This window comes from Thamnophis elegans, unplaced genomic scaffold (assembly GCF_009769535.1).
Source record: "Thamnophis elegans isolate rThaEle1 unplaced genomic scaffold, rThaEle1.pri scaffold_96_arrow_ctg1, whole genome shotgun sequence".
Lineage (NCBI taxonomy): Eukaryota > Metazoa > Chordata > Lepidosauria > Squamata > Colubridae > Thamnophis > Thamnophis elegans.
In genome coordinates this window covers 111,755-130,407 of record NW_022473919.1, presented here as the reverse complement: position 1 = coordinate 130,407, position 18,653 = coordinate 111,755, and the positions used below count along the sequence as shown (strand labels likewise).

General features: G+C 38.1%; 1 protein-coding gene across 2 annotated transcripts in view; it reads right to left on the bottom strand.

The window, feature by feature from the left end:
• Positions 1–352: 352 nt before the first annotated feature.
• The window catches only part of LOC116523709 (solute carrier family 22 member 15-like), a 32,786-nt gene continuing 14,485 nt past the window's right edge, over positions 353–18,653 (bottom strand). The window contains exons 5-12 of one of the 2 annotated variants that reach the window (XM_032238844.1): positions 18,365–18,494; positions 15,968–16,183; positions 13,629–13,769; positions 12,066–12,151; positions 10,649–10,769; positions 8,350–8,422; positions 3,030–3,218; positions 353–1,197 (exon numbers count right to left, since the gene is read on the bottom strand). In XM_032238844.1, coding sequence (XP_032094735.1) covers positions 1,117–1,197; positions 3,030–3,218; positions 8,350–8,422; positions 10,649–10,769; positions 12,066–12,151; positions 13,629–13,769; positions 15,968–16,183; positions 18,365–18,494 — 1,037 coding nt within the window. In that variant the 3' untranslated portion in view covers positions 353–1,116. The remainder of the gene's footprint in view (positions 1,198–3,029; positions 3,219–8,349; positions 8,423–10,648; positions 10,770–12,065; positions 12,152–13,628; positions 13,770–15,967; positions 16,184–18,364; positions 18,495–18,653) is intronic. The other variant, XM_032238845.1, reaches the window with a different exon arrangement.

The window sequence follows — 18,653 nt, the reverse complement described above, 5'->3', positions numbered from 1 at the left end:
ACCTGAATTCACATGCTGTTCTCTACTGATTAGACCGGCTCTACCAGACATATCCACAGCAAGCCACAAATTTGTCAAAATAGTGAAATGCGTGCCTTGACGTCATGATGTAAACTTCACCCATTATGTACTTGCAAAGAGAGTTTGTGTTGCAATACCATAGCACACATTTTGTTATTTGTTCCTTGTACGCCTTACTCAAGTGTGGCTTTTCTTTCACCTTCACCCTTATTCACCCTCACCCTCAAAGGAATACAGTATATTGCTCAGCCCATTTATGATGTTAATGGTACCATCAAATACACTTCATAAATTAAGTAAACTGAGGTAGACAAGGTTTCTGCATAAATAATTGATTTCAAGGATATATTCCATTATATTCACATAAAGATTTCTGTAGTCCCTTGATATTACACAAATACAAAGATGAAAGTGGACAGAGAACCCATTTTTCCCCAGATGTGGAAATACAATAAGTTGAAAGAAATCAAGGAGAATCTTTGGCAATAACTAAAAGTATATCTGAAAAATGATGTCATGGATCATAGTATGATTAGTTGCCTTTTATAGTATCAATCATTGCAACTTACAAATTTCTCTTCTTTGCAACATTATCACACACTATAAAATCCTAAACACTCACACAATTCTGTATTATATACAGCATTAGATTTTACAGTATAAATGTAACATCTTGCAATATATGAACCATTTTTTTTCCTATTCAATAGTTAATTATAGCTTTCCATGGTCAATTTTTAGTACAGTAAAATAAAACTAAAGTGCAACAAACATGAAATTCACTTAACAAAAACAAAATGCAAAGAAGATTTTAATATATGCTGAAGATTTGGCTTTATAACAAATGGATTGCCATGATTCAAACTAGAGTTCACTTGCATATGTCTTACTGTCCTAATCAGTCAGCTCCATGTATCAAGGGAGCCTCCTGGTGGCCATAGTCTTCTATTACAGTCTGATAATTTAAAATCATAATTTATTTTTTTCTTAAAAGCACAATATCATATTGCTACTGTCACAATTGCACCTGGCACTTAAGTAAGATTTATCCAACTTTTTTTCCACAAAGAGAGCATAATATTCAACAGGGATCCCTCACTTGATCATCTGAGTCTCTTCACTGGCATCATAGAATTCTTCATTGTCACTTTCGGTCCTGGATGAATCTTGGTCAGACTAAAACAGAAGTTAAGAGTTTCATTACAGTAATACTTCTTCAGCATGCTTTGGATAAAATATTTAATAGGCTCAATCTTGAGACTGCAATAATATTTTACCAATTTATGGATGGAAGACAGAAGTCTTTAGCAAGTTTACCTTCTCTTATTGTTTTTAGCATTCCAACTGCACTAGACCTAATATTAAGAATAATTTACAAAGATTTTAAGGATTTAAAAAGTATTTAAATAGCATACATGAAAATGCAGTAACAACTAATGGGAACTAAGCAAACTGGTATATTCCAATAAATGTATATTTTTAAATTTCATTAGAAATACTATACAATCTGTACCCATTAAGAAAGCTGAGTGCCGAAGACTTGATGCTTCCAAATTGTGGTGATGGAGAAGACTCTTGAGAGTCCCTTAGATTGCAAGGACATCAAATAGGTCCAATCCTAAAAGAAATCAACCCTGACTGGAAAGACAGATATTGAAGCTGAAGCTCAAATGCTTTGGCCACCAAACGAGAAGAAAGGACTCACTGGGAAAGACCCTGATGTTGATAAAGATTGAAGGCAAAAGGAGAAGATTACGGCAGGGCCTGAGAGGAGTAAATAGTGTCATTGACCCAGTGGACATGAATTTGGGCAGACTCAGGGACACATAGGAGGACAGGGGGTGGTGGTCGGCGTGCTGTGGTCCATTGGGTTGCAAAGAGTCGGACATGAACAACAAAAATTCAATCTGTGCCCCAGTGAGTCATAGTTTCAGAGATACTGTATTTCCTTACCTAAACAAAAACAAAAACAAAATGACCATGTGCAGGCAAAAAGCAGTGGGAGCAGCTGTGACTTTGAAATTCCTTCAGACTTCCCCATTCAATTTCCTTGTGAGAAGCTGGCAGAAAACATCAGAAATCTTTGTTCCTTCCTTCCATCCTTCCTCCTTCGAATTCCTGCCAGCTTTCCCATTTCCAGCATGAAAATCAGTGGGGCAGCCAGCAGGAAATTGCAAGGCTAATAGAAGAGATTCTGTTACGATGTCTCTTCTTCCATCTTCAATTCTCATCATTGGCACTAATTATGCCTATTTGACTGTGGTTTAAAATACCGTATGAAACAACCTCTGTAGATTATAAATCATACTTTATAATTTATGCCAGAAAATGGGAACTATGGCTTTGAGATATAAATGAATAATAGTTCCCTGGCCAACCAAAAATACTGGAAGTTGGGAGATATAATCAACAATATTCCACCTTCAAGCCAATTAGTATGCTATACAAAACCTGACAACTATGGCTTATTTGGAAGCCACTCAAAATATGGTTTAGCACAATGAATTAATTTGGGGATTGATTGAAAATCAGCTAGAAATTTTCATGCAAAGTAATAGAACTTGAATAATTCCGTTTGCAACACTATACAAAACAGTAGTTCTATTTTTGCTGTTGTTCTGTTTTATGTATTTTCAATTATCAGTCAGAAGATAGGGTAATGGTAAAGATTCCCCTGGCACATATGTGCTACTCGTTCCCAACTCTAGAGGACAGTGCTCATCTCCGTTTCAAAGCCAAAGAGCCAGTGCTGTCCAAAGATGTCCCTGAGGTCATGTGGCCGGCATGACTAAACGCCAAAGGCACACGGAACGTTGTTACCTTCCCACCAAAGGTGCTCCCTATTTTTCTACTTGCATTTTTACATGCTTTTGAACTGCTAGGTTGGAAGGAGCTGAGACAAGTAACAGGAGCTCACTCCTTTACGTGGCACTAGAGATTTGAACTGCCGACCTGCCGACCTGATTGACAAGAGATAAAATACATTATATAAACATAAGATAAAATACCTGTGAATCTTCTAAGATCTTCAGTGACATGGCTTCACCCTCAAGCCTTCGATATGAGCAAACTGGTATATCCGATAATGTTTCCATCAGTGGGCTATTTAGGGTTTCTGGCAGTAAGAGACTCAGAAAACCAGCTAACACACTTGCCACTCCAAACACAACATATGGCAGATACCAATATATAACTTTCTGTTAAAAAAAGAAAAGATTATTTGGGACAGCAATTATACTTTTCATGTTAATCCCACAACCCAGCTACTAAACCTTTGGCACATTTAAATCATTTTTAGATGCTCTGAACTGTGAATCTGGTATCTTCAATATACCTTAACTGATCCAAAATTATGTATTTTCAATATGTATGTTTATTCACTATACTATATATTATATTCAATAATTTCCGTACATAAGGAACTACAAGAAAATCAAGAAATGATTGGTCCACTAATAGGAGAAGATGGCAAATAGGTGATGGGTAGCAGGGAAAAAGTAGAACTGCTTAATTCCTTCTTTTCTTCTACTTTTACGCCAAGGGAAAAACAGCTGAATCTATCAAAACCAACAAAGTAAGAGACAGAAAAGGAATGCAGGTCAAAATAGGTAAGAAATTGGTAAGAGAACTCCTATCTATTCTAAAGAAGTCCAAATCACCAGAACTAGATGGTTAACATCTCAGAGTTCTGAAGGAACTAGCAGATGTGAAGTTGGAACCACTGAACCATATCTTTCAAAGATCTTTGAGCACTGGGGAACTAACAGGGGTCCAGAAAAGAGTTGAAGTGATTCCAGTCTTCAAGAAGGGGGAAATAGTAGATCTGGAAATGAGACACCAATCAGTTTGACATCAAAATCTTGGAAAAGATAATCAAGCAACAGATTTGTTGCTCACTAGAAGCATGGGTTTGTTAAAAACATATCATGCCAAACAAACCTTACTGCATTTTTTGATAAATTGACTAAATTAGTGGATCAAGGAAATGCTGTGGATATAGTTTACTTGGACTTCAGTAAGACACTTGACAAAGTAGACCATGGCCTACTTCTTGATAAGAGAGAACAATGTGGAATAGACAGCAATATCACCAGATGGATTTGAAATGACTGACTGCACTCAGTGTGCAGTCCTCAAAGGAACTATAACTACATGGAGGAAAGCATGCAGTGAGGTGCCTGAAGGTTCTGTGTTAGGCCCAGTGTTCTTCAACATTTTCATAAATGATCTAAATATTAGATCAAATTTGCAGATGATACCAAGTTGGGGAGAACTGCCAATACTTTCGAAAATGCAACAAGATGCAGTTCAGTGGTGAGAAAAGTAAGGTCTTGCACTTAGGCAGGAAAAGCCAGATACACAGATACAGAATAGGGAGTATTTGGCTCAACAATAATACCTGTGAGAGGGATCTAGGTAGTCTTTAAATGATGCTGAGACTCTAAGAAAGAATACAGAAAAGAAAAACAATTATGAGTGGTCTGGAGGCTAGACCATAGGATGAATAGTTAAGGGAACTAGGTATGTCACCCTAAGAGAAAGTTGACATCTGCCTTCCTGTACTAGAGAGGCTATCACAGAAAAGAAGGGGTCTACTTATTCTCCAAAATAATGAAGGCAGGAAAAGAAGCAATTTATGGAAACTCATTAAAGAGGTCCAAACTAGAATTAAGGAGAATCTTCCTGATAGTGAGAACAATTAATCAATGGAACAGTTTGCCTCCTGGAATTGTAGGTATTCCATCACTGGAGTTTTTCAACAAAAGATTGGACAACCATTTGTCCAATAACCTCCAATAAGGTCACCTGTCTTGGGCACGAGGTTGGACTAGGAGACTTCTAAGGTTCCTTCCAGCCCTGTGATTCTGTGAAAATTATGCAAGCACAGATAAATATACAAAGCTATACTAGGCAGAATTAAGTTATCTGAAGAAGAGGACAAAATAGAAGGGAAAAAAGTTGGTGAAAAACTTGATTCTGATCTATAATACCTTACTCATGCCTTTGATTTAAAGGGGAAAGTACAACGTAATTCTCATGAAGCAGAATGAATTTCATTCTTTTGCAATATGGATTGCCTCCAACTGTTTTAGAAAACACACAATGAATCACTGAAATTTGCAACAAAATTTGGGACTAGATTTCTCATCACATCTCACACATTCTAGATTAGAGTTCTTAATCTGGATTCCTTTTAGACATAGGATAAATCCTATGAAAATTAAATGAAAATGAAAAATGCATCTACTTCAAGTGCATAAAACACAAATACAGACTGCTGCCAAGGAAACTCATGAAAGAAATAATAATGCAGCGTCAGATTTTTCCCCTTGATTGGGTTATATAAAATCCTTTTGTCTTATCGCTGGTTTCACCTCCTTTGATATCTGCTCCTTTTTTCCTTAGAAGGAGGGGAAATTTGATATGAAACAGGATATCCCCTTTTGTTTTTTTCCTGGACTTTTCTTAGTACGTTTCTAAAATGCCAAAGGAGCTGAGGCAATGCTTCCTGCTTTGGCTTGGCCCTTAAGAGGAGGAAAGAACTCTGAGAAGGTTGATAACATGAAGACTGAATCCACCTGAAACACTGATAGGGATATGGCCTGACCCTATGTAAAAATCCCTTCCCAAGAAATTGAAAAGGGTTTAAAGAAAACACAATCCACTCAATTTAAACCTGTCTTTCCATGGAATGGTCATAGACCTTCAGAGTCCATGAAAACCAGACTTTACAGAACCAGTCAGAAATAGGGGGAAAAAACACTTTCCAGTGGATTTTAAAAAGAAGGGGTAGCTCAATTTGGTCTGGGCTTGCAAATTCCAAGTTAAGAAAGAATCCCCATAGAAAGTTGGATTGGTAATCTAGGAAAAATATAGTTATCTATATTAGTGGAAACATATAGTGGCTGATGAAAACTACAATGAAATTAGCATTTTGACTCGAGGAAGTCATCCAAGTCCCTTTGGTAGCCCTTCTATCCTTATTTTAGTCTACTATGGTTTTCTCTGTGTATATGTATTTCTGGCTGGAAAAGCATCAGTTGAGATAAACTGTAAAAGTTACAGCTCTTTTGTTTTTCAGATCCCATTTGTTTTGGTAATGGTGATATGCAGTAGAATAAAGTAGATAGTGCAGCATAATGAACAGGCTTTCCTTAGGCATGCAGTGGAATTGTGGTGAAAGGCTGAGTGATTCCAACTCAAAGGAGTGCCGACCCATTATATCCCAATAATCTTGTGCAAGAGTGTCCCAGTTACAACCTGTGTTTATAACCCTGTATGTCCAAATTGATGCAGCAATCATGCCAAGAATGGCTAAGAATGTTCTTCCCCTCCATCATCCAAACAATCAGAGCTTAGAGCAGAGGTGTCAAACTCAAGGCAAGATGTGGTCGCATCCAGTCCGCGGGGCTATCCTGGAAAATGTCAGGGGCTGGCCTATATCGGTTCAGCCCAGTCTACCCGTATCACTTCTGGCCAGTCTACCCAATGCAAAAGGGAAACATCTGGCTAGCATGGCTTTGGGCCAGTATTAACCTTCGGGACAAAGTTCTGATCAACATGATTCGCTTCGGCCAGGTCTATCCAATGTAAAGAGGAAACATGCCAGCAGTTTGGGGAGTGGCATCAGGCTGGCAATGCCCATCCAGTCAGCCATGCCCAGTGAGTGACATCAAACTGGCCACACCCATTCAGTTGGCCATACACCCCCCCCCCCGAGGTCAACCACAGCCCTGATGTGACCCGCAGTGAAATTTAGTTTGACACCCCTGGCTTAGAGGATCTTAGAGTTCGATCCTAGGTAGAGGCAGATGTAGGGTCCCCTGCTTGGGCAGGGGTTGGACTAGATGACCTGCAAGGTCCCTTCGAACTCTGTTAATCTATTAATATGTCACACAAGTTGCCCTGAAAAATGAATACACTGGATATAATCATGTTGATCACTCTGTGGGAAAAGGCAAGAACTTTGTCTTGAAGGTTAATACTGCAACTTATTGCTTCATTAGATGTTGCTTTTATATTCTAGTTACTGCCTCCCTCCTGGGTCAGAAGAATAAATAAAGAAATGCTACTTCCAAACTTTGCAGAAGAGAGGTCTTTCTGAAAGTCCACAGTACAAATGCAATGGAAACAGAGACCAGCAACCAGATGGTAGGTGGCAGGCTTGCAATGAGCAAATTGGAGTCTTCAGTAGACCTAGAATGTCCACAGTGTATGTGGTCTTCCATTTTCCCATGGAAAACACCACTTTCCTGCAATATCATCTTGGATTGTTTTGCACTGTCTCAACTGTGGGCTTGCAATGAGAGCCCATTATGAGGACATGTTCTCAGCAAGTGGGGCTACCTCTCTGAGCCAGGACAAGGGGATTGTGTAGCTGCAGTCCTTATCATAAAATCTGTCTCTAAAAAACAATACCATAACTGTTGTGGCCCGGCAGGATCCGTAGGCAGACTCACAGAAGATGATTAAGCACAGGTGGTTGTTGATTGGCCCCTCCCAAGAGAGATTATAGGTGAGGTGTTGGGAGGGGACATTTGCAGGAAACAACCGTTCGAATTAGTAGTTAAGAAAATCTAACTGTGTATTCTAGCCGTGTCTGTTCGTTTGGACTATTTGCGTTGCTTCGTTTGAACTATCTGGGTTGCTGCAGAGCCACTCTATTGAATGTGAGTTGCCTGGGCCCTCAGCCAAAGGATTCATTATCTCAGTAATTGAACAGTGGCAAACAGCCAAGCCTGTGTTCTGGTTTATTCACAGGCAGGAGGGGGGGGGGGATTCACAACACATAACAGTACCAGTTCTCTTGCAATGAAACAATTTAAATAAATGTCTGTAGATTCTCAGTCATCCATGTCATGGTTGTCCTAAAGGTGCCTTTTCAGGAGAAAAAGGGACAACCATGACCTGGATGACTAAGAATCTCTACAGATTTTTAGCTATACAATTTGGGATGAACATCCTTTGAATTGTGTGGGAGTAGAAATGGATTTCCAGAGGAAAAATTGCAGACTACAGGAACAGGAGCACTACTCAGGTGACCCTGAGGACACAGATAGACCTCCAAGTGCTTCAACGACCCCCTAAAAGGATGTAAATTATCAGCTGTCTGCAAGGAATATAAATCCTTCCATTCCCCACTATCCTGTCAGAGCTGAAGAAGCTTTTTGGATGAGAAGCAAAACCACTTCAAAAGAAAAAACAAGAAAGTCCAGTCGCCTCTTGAAAAAGCACCTTTGGGACAATTTAAATAAATCTACACATTTATGCTAATCCCATTTGGAGGTGCAATGGGTATGAAAAGAATAGAAAAAAATTGAGACATACCAGAGATGGGACAAAAGGAGCAATAATTCCACCAACTCGTGAAAACATAGAACAGGTTCCCATTCCAACATTCCTTTAAGGAAAAAAAAAAAACAATGATATTCATGTGATGGTTTCTCTTCTGATTTAGGATTGGAGTTATACTTCTAAATCCAAGACATTTAGGAAGTCTTAGTGTCAGGCCTGGAGCAATATTTTCTTGTGGATCTCAGGCCTGCCACACTTTCTATTATTCTACTATGCATTTGCTATTGTGGGAAAATGGGAGGTGGGATTGTACGGAGTTAGATGATATATAGCCATAACAAAATTCTTTCTAGAAAGCCAAGGTCATCCTTTGTCTCTGCACCTCTGCAGCTGACTAGAACTGGATAGGTGGAAACTGCGAGCATGGCAGTGGAAGATTGAACCATGTGATGGACTTGTGGATGTGGGGACTAGATCTTGAACTTTCAACTGGGTGGGAAAACCAGGAAACCTTCAGATTCGGGTTTTCCCAGATGTGCCAACATGGATCTCTTAATGAATTGGAACCTTGAGCAATACTTTGCCTTCGATTCTGATTTACTTTTGGATGCTATTTGGAATCCTGGCACTTAGAAGTTAAAATAATTATTTGAGGGCATAATTTTTTTAAACATTTATGATAATTGTACCACTGGAAATCCCAAAGCTACACAAAACTTTGAAAGCTTTTGAGAGAAAGGGGGGGGGGGAATCAACCAGCAATAATGTCAATGACATTTCAATTCAATTCAGAATAGAATTGGAAGAGATCTTGGATGTCTTCTAGTCCAATCCCCTGATCAAGCAGGAGACCCTATACCATTTCAGACAAGTGGCTGTCCAGTCTCTTCTTAAAACCTCCAGTGATGAGAACCCACAACTTCTGAAGGCAGACTGATCCATTGGTTAATTGTTCTCACTATTAGAAAGTTTCTCCTTAATTCCAGGTTGCATCTCTCCTTGATATGTTTCCATTCATTGTTTCTTGTCCTGCCCTCTGGTGTTTTGGAAAATAAGTTGAGCTCCTCTTCTTTGTGGTAGCCCCTCAAATACTGGAATACTGCTATCATGTCACCCCTAATCCTTCTTTTCTCTAGATTAGTCATACCCAAATCCTGCAACCATTCTTCATATGTTTTAGTCTCCAAACCTTTAATCATCTTAGTTACTCTTTTTCCAAAGTCTCAATATCTTTTTTGTAATGTGGTGACCAAAACTGGATGCAATATTCTAGGTGTGGTCTTACTAATATTTTATAAATCAGTACTAATTCATCACATGATTTTGATTCCATGCCTCTGTTTATAGAACCATTATAAGGTCCATTGTTGAAGTCTGTCAAGATCCTTTTGGATCCTGAGCTTGTTTTCTGGAGATTCCTGCCAGTTTAATGACATCTGCAAATTGGATGAGCTCCCCTTCTAGTCCTTCATCTAAATCATTTATGAGATATTGAAGAGTACTGTACCTATTTAATTTTACTTATATTTAAATTAAATCAGATTAAGTCATGAATTTAATTCTAAGCAAGATTGTTCTGGCCTTAAATAAATTCAAATAAAAAATAAGCAAGCATGCTTGGAAACCAGGAACATTTTTTTTCTAGCCTGAAAATATATTTTATTCCTTGACTAAGATTACTTCAATTTAGCCTACATACACTCTAATTAGACCAATACCTACTAAATATTTTAAACAGATTATTAGATACTAATGTTTTTTCATAAGATAGGCAAATCCTTGGGTTTTCTCATCAATGTCTTACACACAAAGATAGTAGATTCAAGTTTCCTCATTGCCAGCTGGTTCACAGAGCTTGTATTTTGACCTCTATTTCTTCATTGACACAAACTATTAGTACGATAAATAGTTATTTAACTACTTTGATATCTTGGCAGGGACTTAGTATCTTTTTTAGTTAGAAGTCAGTTATTTCTTATAGGTTTTTTCCAGGCTTTACTTCCTCTTCCTATTTTTCTCCACAACAATCCTGTAAGGTAGGTAGGCTTAAGAGAGAATGACTGACAAAATATCAATGAGTTTCTACCGACTAAGGGTAGATTCGAGCCTGGGTCACCTTGCCCCTAGTCTAACCGGTTAAACATTATATTTCAGACAGAGCTCAAATTCTAATATATAAATTCAAATGAGCATCAACTCTGATATTCCTGATTTGCTGCCTCTCTGCTGAATGTGAGACTCTTAAGAATGGTATTCTACTTCCACAAAAACAGAATGGATAAGTAGATCACATAAAATTACATTAAGTGACTACAAACCAAACTTGACTTACCTGATAACGGTAGGATAGAGTTCTGATGTGTAAATATACACAATGTTAAAGGCTGAACTGATAGTTAGTTTTCCAAGTAAAGACAAAGAACGGTTGTTCACAATTGCAAATACTCCTGTAGCTGTTGGAACAAAAAAGGATGACTTTTAGAATTCGATTTATCCCAGAATTGGTTTATTTATGTATCAAATTTAGGCACTGCCCTTCATCTCTCCAGGCAGTCCTATGCAAAGTTGTCCCACCACAGGTCCCCTCCCTGTGCTGAACTCCTGAGATCTTCTTTATGGATGGCTTTGATTTGTATTTAGAGTATTTATGTGATAGACTACCATTGACAATCAGAACTAAATAAAATCATATGATCTTATTAAAAACACACATACAATTTTTTTTTGTTTAGTCAAGAAAAACGTTTTGTAATACTGTGTTTCCCCGAAAATAAGGTCCCGTCTTATTTTCTTATTTTCTTTTGACCTCCGAAATAAGCGCCAGGGCTTATTTTGGGGGGGATGTCTTAAATTTTTTTGCCCTACCCTTCAGGGCAGCTCAGTGTCCCAGAGAAGCCAAAAATGATGCTTTGGTTCCAGCCTCTGCTCCCACAAAAGGCATTGCTGGCGCTCTCTTGTACAGTTCTGGGGTGATGACAGTGTCAGCGTGGGATTCTGATGTAATTTCCACAATTGGGATAATGTCAGCGTTCCAAATATCATGTAGAATTAAATCAGAGTCCAAGGCAAAACGATCCTTAAAGTTCCAATTTAATAAATCAGATATCTTAGCACATCTGTGAAATCCCAATTCTGGAAATTACATCAGAATCCCACCCAGTTAAAAGTTCATGATCTTGTCCCCACACCCACACTCCATCACATGGTCCAATCTTTTTCTTCCACGCTGGCATCTACACCCAGCTGCTTCCGATCAGGTGCAAAGGTGCGGAGACAAAAGATGACCTTGAGCTTCTAGAAAGGAATTTTTTATTTTGAAACCAACACATTCTACCCCTTGCTATTCCCCCGCCCCCCTTAATGAGAGTGTGGCAGGACAAAGATTCTTAAAGCAACCACTGCAGGCCTAACAGACAGCAATGGGGAGTGTGGAATTGTTATCATTAAGCAATGCAATCACGTGTCATCACACTTTACAACCACAATGCATAATAGCAGCCATCCTAGTAGTCCCCACTGCCATTGTAAATCCAGGACTGTACACTTAGGTTAGTCTAAGCTGATAGCCTCCCAATTCTGGCAAGGTTAAAGAAATATTTTCATTGGAGAAAAGGAGTTGTGACTGCTGCCTGTCCTATGTTTCTAGGCTATGAGGTTCATAGTTCAGGGGTAACCAGAGCACTCTTAGAGAGGGGACCAACTCCACATTTGATTAACACTAGTTTCCATAATTAAATAAATCCTTTTACCTTTCTGTTGCGGAAGGAACATGACAAGGAGAGAGGCTAGTCCTCCTAGAAACAAAAATGCAGCAAGAGTCCGTTTACGGCCAAACCTGACAATCAGAAGGAAATGAAAACAAAAAAAAAGGCAACATGAGGCGAAATTAATGAATGTATTTGATTTATATCCTCCTTTTTGTAAAAGGGCACTATTATATCATGATGCCATGAGATGAGGACAATTTGAGGACCTACTGCTTGTCATACCTGTGCTGATTTCTACTAATCACCACAGTGAGCTACACAAACTTTCCAGATAATAATGCATTTGCAGTTCTCACAATGCTTCATTTTCTTGTTAGATAAAATGTACTTTACACAGCTTTTTATGTTACCATGTTTAGTAACATCATTAAAATAGGATAGAAACTATTTTATAGTCAATTGCATCAATTAGGTTTCATAACTGAAATATCACTTCATTAATTTTCCCCAATCTTTTGTTCCAGTTGCCAAAAGTTACAAAGAACACTGAAATGATGAAGTGAGACTACTACAAAGACTACTATGGGTCTAGAAACTTGCACTATTGCAAGATGCATGTTCTTGACCTGTCCTAAAGAAAAGTCATGGTGGCGCCGTGGTTAGAATGCAGTACTGAAGGCTACTTCTGCTGACTGCCAGCTGCCAGAAGTTTTGCAGTTCAAATCTTACTGGCTTAAGGTTGACTCAGCCCTCCATCCTTCCAAGATTGGTAAAATGAGATGGTTGGGTGGATATGCTGACTCTGTAAACTGCTTAGAGATGGCTATAAAGCACTGTGAAGTTGTATATGTTGAAGTGCTATTGATATTGCTATTTTTTTTTGAGCATGTGCTCAAAAAATCACACACAAGGACTGCACATACAGGAAGTCCTTGACTTACAACCATTTAGTGACCATTCAAAGTTATGACAGCCCTGAAAAAGTGGCATGACTATTTTTCACACTTTCAAGCATTGCAGCATCCCCATAGTCTTATGAACAAAATTCAGACACTTAACAAGTGGCTCAAATTTATGTTGGTTGCAGTGTCCCGGTGTCATGCAATCACCTTTTGCGACCTTCTGACAAGCAAAGTCAGTGGGAAAGCCACTTAACAACTGTGTTACTAACTTAACAACTGCAAGGATTCACTTAACATCTGTGGTAAGAAAGATTATAAAACAGAGCAAAACTCACTTAATAACTGACTTGCTTATCAATAGAAGTTTTGGGCTCAACGCTGTTGTAAATTGAGGACTACCTATACTGAACTGGAAAATGTGTATTTTCCTGCTCATTTCTTTTCAAAAAGGAAAGCCATGCCACTATTTGGTGATGGAATCTTCAGTTAGTACAAACTTAGGGGGTCTCCAAAAAGGGATAGAAGGGAAGTACAGTCAATGGGATGTACTTGGACCATCTCATTATAAAATAAAAACATGTCTTTCATTCTAAATACATAAACTGAATGTGTAGAGATGCTTATATATGATTCCATGGACTCATGTTTTTGATCTGTCCCAAAGCATAATCTGACATATATGTAACATCTATTCAAAACTCACCATTTCTGGCCTATCAAATAGATACAGAGTGGGTATGCAGGAATCTCTATTAGACCAGAAAGAGCCAAATTAGCATAGATACTGCCACCCAGATCACCCACATTGAGAGTAAGACCATAATAAACCAAGCTGCATACAAACCTAGAGGTGACAAAAATGAAACGTGTTAATCGCAATACACTTTAACATCCTGTGTATAAAATAACTATATACTTGAAAGCAAACAAATGTGTTATGCCTGATCATCATCTACAATTTCCAGAAGACCAATTGGAGCCACAGTGGTGCAGTGGTTAGAATGCAGTATTGCAGGCTGATTCTGCCCATTGCCAAGAGTTTGATTCTGTTCAGTTCAAGGTTGCCCCATCCTTCCGGCGTCGATAAAATGAGGACCCAGTTGTTGGGGGCAATATGCTGACTTTGTAAACTGCCCAGAGTTTCAGATTTTAAGAGTAAATTATATTTAGAAGTGCACTTGGAAGTTAATATAGTAAAGACAAAATTTTGGTCTCATTTATAGATCTTCTAGCTATTAAATTTATCAGGTAAAGTTTGAAAAGAGTGTTTTAACAAATGATTTATGAGATTGTTAAGTAGATGCAAAATGTAAAATGAGGCGGGGAGGGGCATAGCTGCCTGACTCTGGAGCTTTCTGTAGCATTGTAGAGTGTGTTAGGGAAACAAAGTGTATGATTTCATTCCTAAGTAATACAGATGCATTTGAGATAGCCATTTTCAGAGCAGCCACAATTCCATGCCTCTGAAGTTCTGGAAATCTTAAGATCACCTCACGATGGGTGATCAGGGTTCGGGAGGAGGGTGTGGAGCCAGGCATAGTGGGAAGCAAGCTCAAGACCTGACTTGTGCCTAGCTTTTGTACCATACTAATAAGAACTGCCAAGAATCGGACATAACTGAATGGATATCATTATCATCTTCTTCTTCTTCATCATCATCATCAAGTATATGTAGATAGATGTCACTTTATTCTGTTTTCTTTTAATATACTTCTAGGTAGGATTTTTGGCTTTATGTCTTTGTTGTTGTTAGTAGCGAAGTCATGTCCGACCCATCGCAACCCCATGGACAACATTCCTCCAGGCCTTCCTGTCCTCTACCATCGCCCGGAGCCTATTTAAGCCCACGCCGACTGCTTCACTGACTTCATCCAGCCACCTCATTCTCTGTCATCCCTTTCTTCTTTTGCCACTAATCATTCCCAGCATTAGGCTCTTCTCCAGTGAGTCTGGAATCTTTATTTCTTAGTTTTAGACAAATAATATTCTGGACTTTTTTTGGTCCTTGAGAGGCAGTTTGTTAGTGGTAACAATAGAAACAATAATATTCTCTACTATTCTTTTGGCTTGGGTTTTGTGTTTGGTCCTATTTTGCTTTTAACAGTTTTGAACTGACTTATTCTATACTGATCTTTGAACAACATAAAGTTTGGCTGATTAACTATAATATCATGGTTAGGTATTAATGCTAGCATCATGGTTAGCTATAGCAAAGTAAAATAACATAAAGTAACCATTTCACAATATTTTATACATATATAACTTTTCAGAATTCGGAATGTGTCTATGTATAGCATACCATACCATCATATTTGTCATTTTCAATTGATCGGAGCATTCAATATATGAAATGGCTCTGCATTGTGGTATTTAGAACTACATCTCATGTACAATCAAATCAATTTGACTTTGGATACCTACCCTATCGTGAACATATAGGCTAAGGATTGGTTCTGGGCATATATTTAAGCTTAGGGATAGAAATGTAAAGGTTTTAGGAGGCAAATCCTCATCTTCATCTCCACTCAAAACATAACATGACCCCAAAATCATACTGCTGAAATTTAGTACCAAAAACAATCAAATTTAGCAGTAATTTTGAGCTCATTGGAAAGGAAGGAGGTATTGTCATAGCGAATTAAAAAGTACTGATATGCCTCCGAAAGGTCAGCAGACTGGTTTTTGTCTTGATTTCAAAAGTGTACCAATCTTATACAGTACAAGAAACAGCAAATTATGATGAATTACAATCTAATTAGTATTATTACACTTCAATGTTTTCCATGACAACACGGCTGAAACAAAAACATTTTCACAATAAATTGCCATCTTTACCATTGTCTACATTATATTCCAAATCCACTCAGAAGGTTTGCCACAACCCCTTTTTTAAGTAAATGGTTTCAAACTAAGAACTACAGAGACAATAAAAAAACAATAAATTACAACAGTCCCCAAATCACTACCTGACTATTTTATGACATATTTCAGTAAACCGAAAGCAGAACTTCAAAGATAATTTTTAAAAAGTAGCATATATACCAGATGTACAGCATGACCAGAGTACGTCCCAAAAGGATCTTATATCGGAACAGATCCATAATACTACAAGACTCCTTACAACTCCATGCAGTTGGAAGTTTAAGTGAAAAAGTGCACTTGGGCTTGTAGTTTCTCTTTGCAATGAGGTAGAGAGAATCTTCAGCTTCATGGAGCCGACCTTGGGAATATAACCAACGAGGTGACTCAGGAATGAATCTAGAAGGAAAGAACCATTCATTGAGAAAACTAGGGATATTTTACTACTGAAAACTTCATGCTGGTGCACATATTATGGACATATTTTAAACAAAAAATAAGCATCATCTTATGAATAAATGAGAACAAGTTTGCAAATATGCAGCACTGTTTTAAAACATTTAAAGAAATATGTTTAACATGCAAATCCAAATTTTGAATATTTTATGCAGTATCAAAGCAAGAAGATAGAAACATTGGATATTGGCACAGCTTGCTCTAATATAATCAGAACCACGGATGTAGCACAATTAATCTTCAGGGGGGATTCAGATCTGCCAGACAGGAGATCAGTTTTATTAGTAGCTCTATTAATAGTATTTGTAAATTTTAGTTGTATGATTTTATGAATATTTTACAGACAAATTATTATTTTGTTCATGTAACCTATAATTGTGAGAAAGGGTGACATACAAATGTTGATTCGCAGCTCAAAAAACATATTTCAACAATATAGTGGTTGATCATAAATTTATCCATTCTTAATCTGAACTGTCTCTTCTTTATTTCATTCCCCTAAGTAACTTAAAGTTCAGATAGATTAAATATTAAACAAGAAGTATATAGTATACATTTTTTCAAATATTCTCCCAATAAAGTTTCCATTCTGTTACCAGGCGCTTTTATAAATTCAAACTTGCAATAAGAAGAAATGCATTTCTTTCTTCTCAATGCAAATTGCTTAAGTAAACTACTAGTTTTAATTCAAATGTTCATATTTTATCCTTTCATTACTTTAAGAATGAAAGAGGGATGTAGGGATGTAAGCAAAATTTTCTTTGGACTGAGCTTTGAAAAACAATCAATCAAACAAAATATTTTGAGGTTTTCAGTTATTTAGCATAGTGAGAAAAAGCTAAACTCAGATTTTGGTGGCTTCATTGACACGTCCATGAAAATTTATTGGCAGCAATACACAAGCAGTTCACTACAGCCTGTTTCTGGAAAGTTATTTTCATTCAAGTTCCAAAGCTGTCTTAGATTCAGGTATTTCCAGTCTCCCATCCAAGTATTTGGATTGAACCGGTTTTGATTCTTTCAGGGGAGGTAACACACACAAGACTAACATATACACCTTCCTTTCAGTTATTACAAGAAGTGTTTAAGATGTGTTTGTATATGTGCACATGCTTCTGAAGGAAGCCTTTCTCCTTCCATTCTTTAAAGTCCCTCCCCCCCAACTTTGGTATATTTTAATCTATTTTTTTTAACTGGTAGTCCCCTGGAGAGTGGAGGGAAATCCCTGGCAACTGCAGACAGGTAAAACCTGGGTCCTGAGTGGTGCAGGAGAGGACTAAACCCAACACAGGTAGCGGAGTGGGGGGACAGGCAAAGGCAAGCATTGCCACTGTAGAAAAGCCGCCAGTGGGAGGGAAAAAGTGGGAGGGAAGCCACTTGCTGGGTGATTAGGTTGCTGTTTAATTGTGGCTGCTCAGAAAATGGCACCCACTTTTGGGACAAAGTCAAGTCCAGTGGCCCAGGAACACTGGGGGTGGGGTGGCATGATTGGTAGCAGAGATGGGGTGGAAAGTAGGCACGAGGCCTGTGGAGGGTAGGGGCAAGAGTGGAGGGCTGGCACTGCAGGGTCTCTGTGATTGGTTGTAAGGGAAAACGACTGTGGGGATACTTCAGTTGCTAAAATTTTGAAACAGGCTTTGTGGCTTGGGGGAGAGGCTGTTCTAACTCTGAATGGTACTTAAGTAATCTCTGTTGTATCTCAAGGCTTCAGATTCTTAGTACAGGTTATCAATAGCTGGTATCTTATGAAATCTGAAGACAGAAACTAACTTGCATGAACCAAACTTGATATAACAAGCAAAAAAAAGTACGTTCAACACAGGAACCCGTGAAGATAGGCTCACCCCAGACAGTGTCAATAGTAGCAGTGTTGCAACCACCTCTTGGCTTGTGTTTTTAGATTCAAGACAGTACACTTTAGGAGTAACAGTGGAAACTATTTAAAAGGAGAATTATTAAGACAAAGAAATTTAGAAGATAAATACCAAGAAAAGAGCCAAAATTATTTTCAAGTATAGAAAAATTAGGATGGAAGAGACTGAAAAGAGGACAAAAAACTATTCTTTTTATTCAGTGACAAATACTACCCATATTTTAGCAAAATAATGTAGGTATATAACTTACAGACAAAGGAGAAAGACTACCGCTCCCTCCAGGTTAACCATCAATGCTAATAATCTCCAGGAGCGAATGAGATATCCTAACAAAGCATACTGAGCAATTCCCACAGCAAAGAAGAGGCAACCAAGTGATCCTATTATAATGCAGATAGGGGGGAAAGTGTTATTGACAATTTTGTAGTGACTTCCAAAGTGATGATTTATTAGACAAGCGGAGAAGAACAAATATGCAGACCTTGTTCATAATACATAAACAACTGCAGTTAAATGCAGTTAAAGAACATTCAAAACTC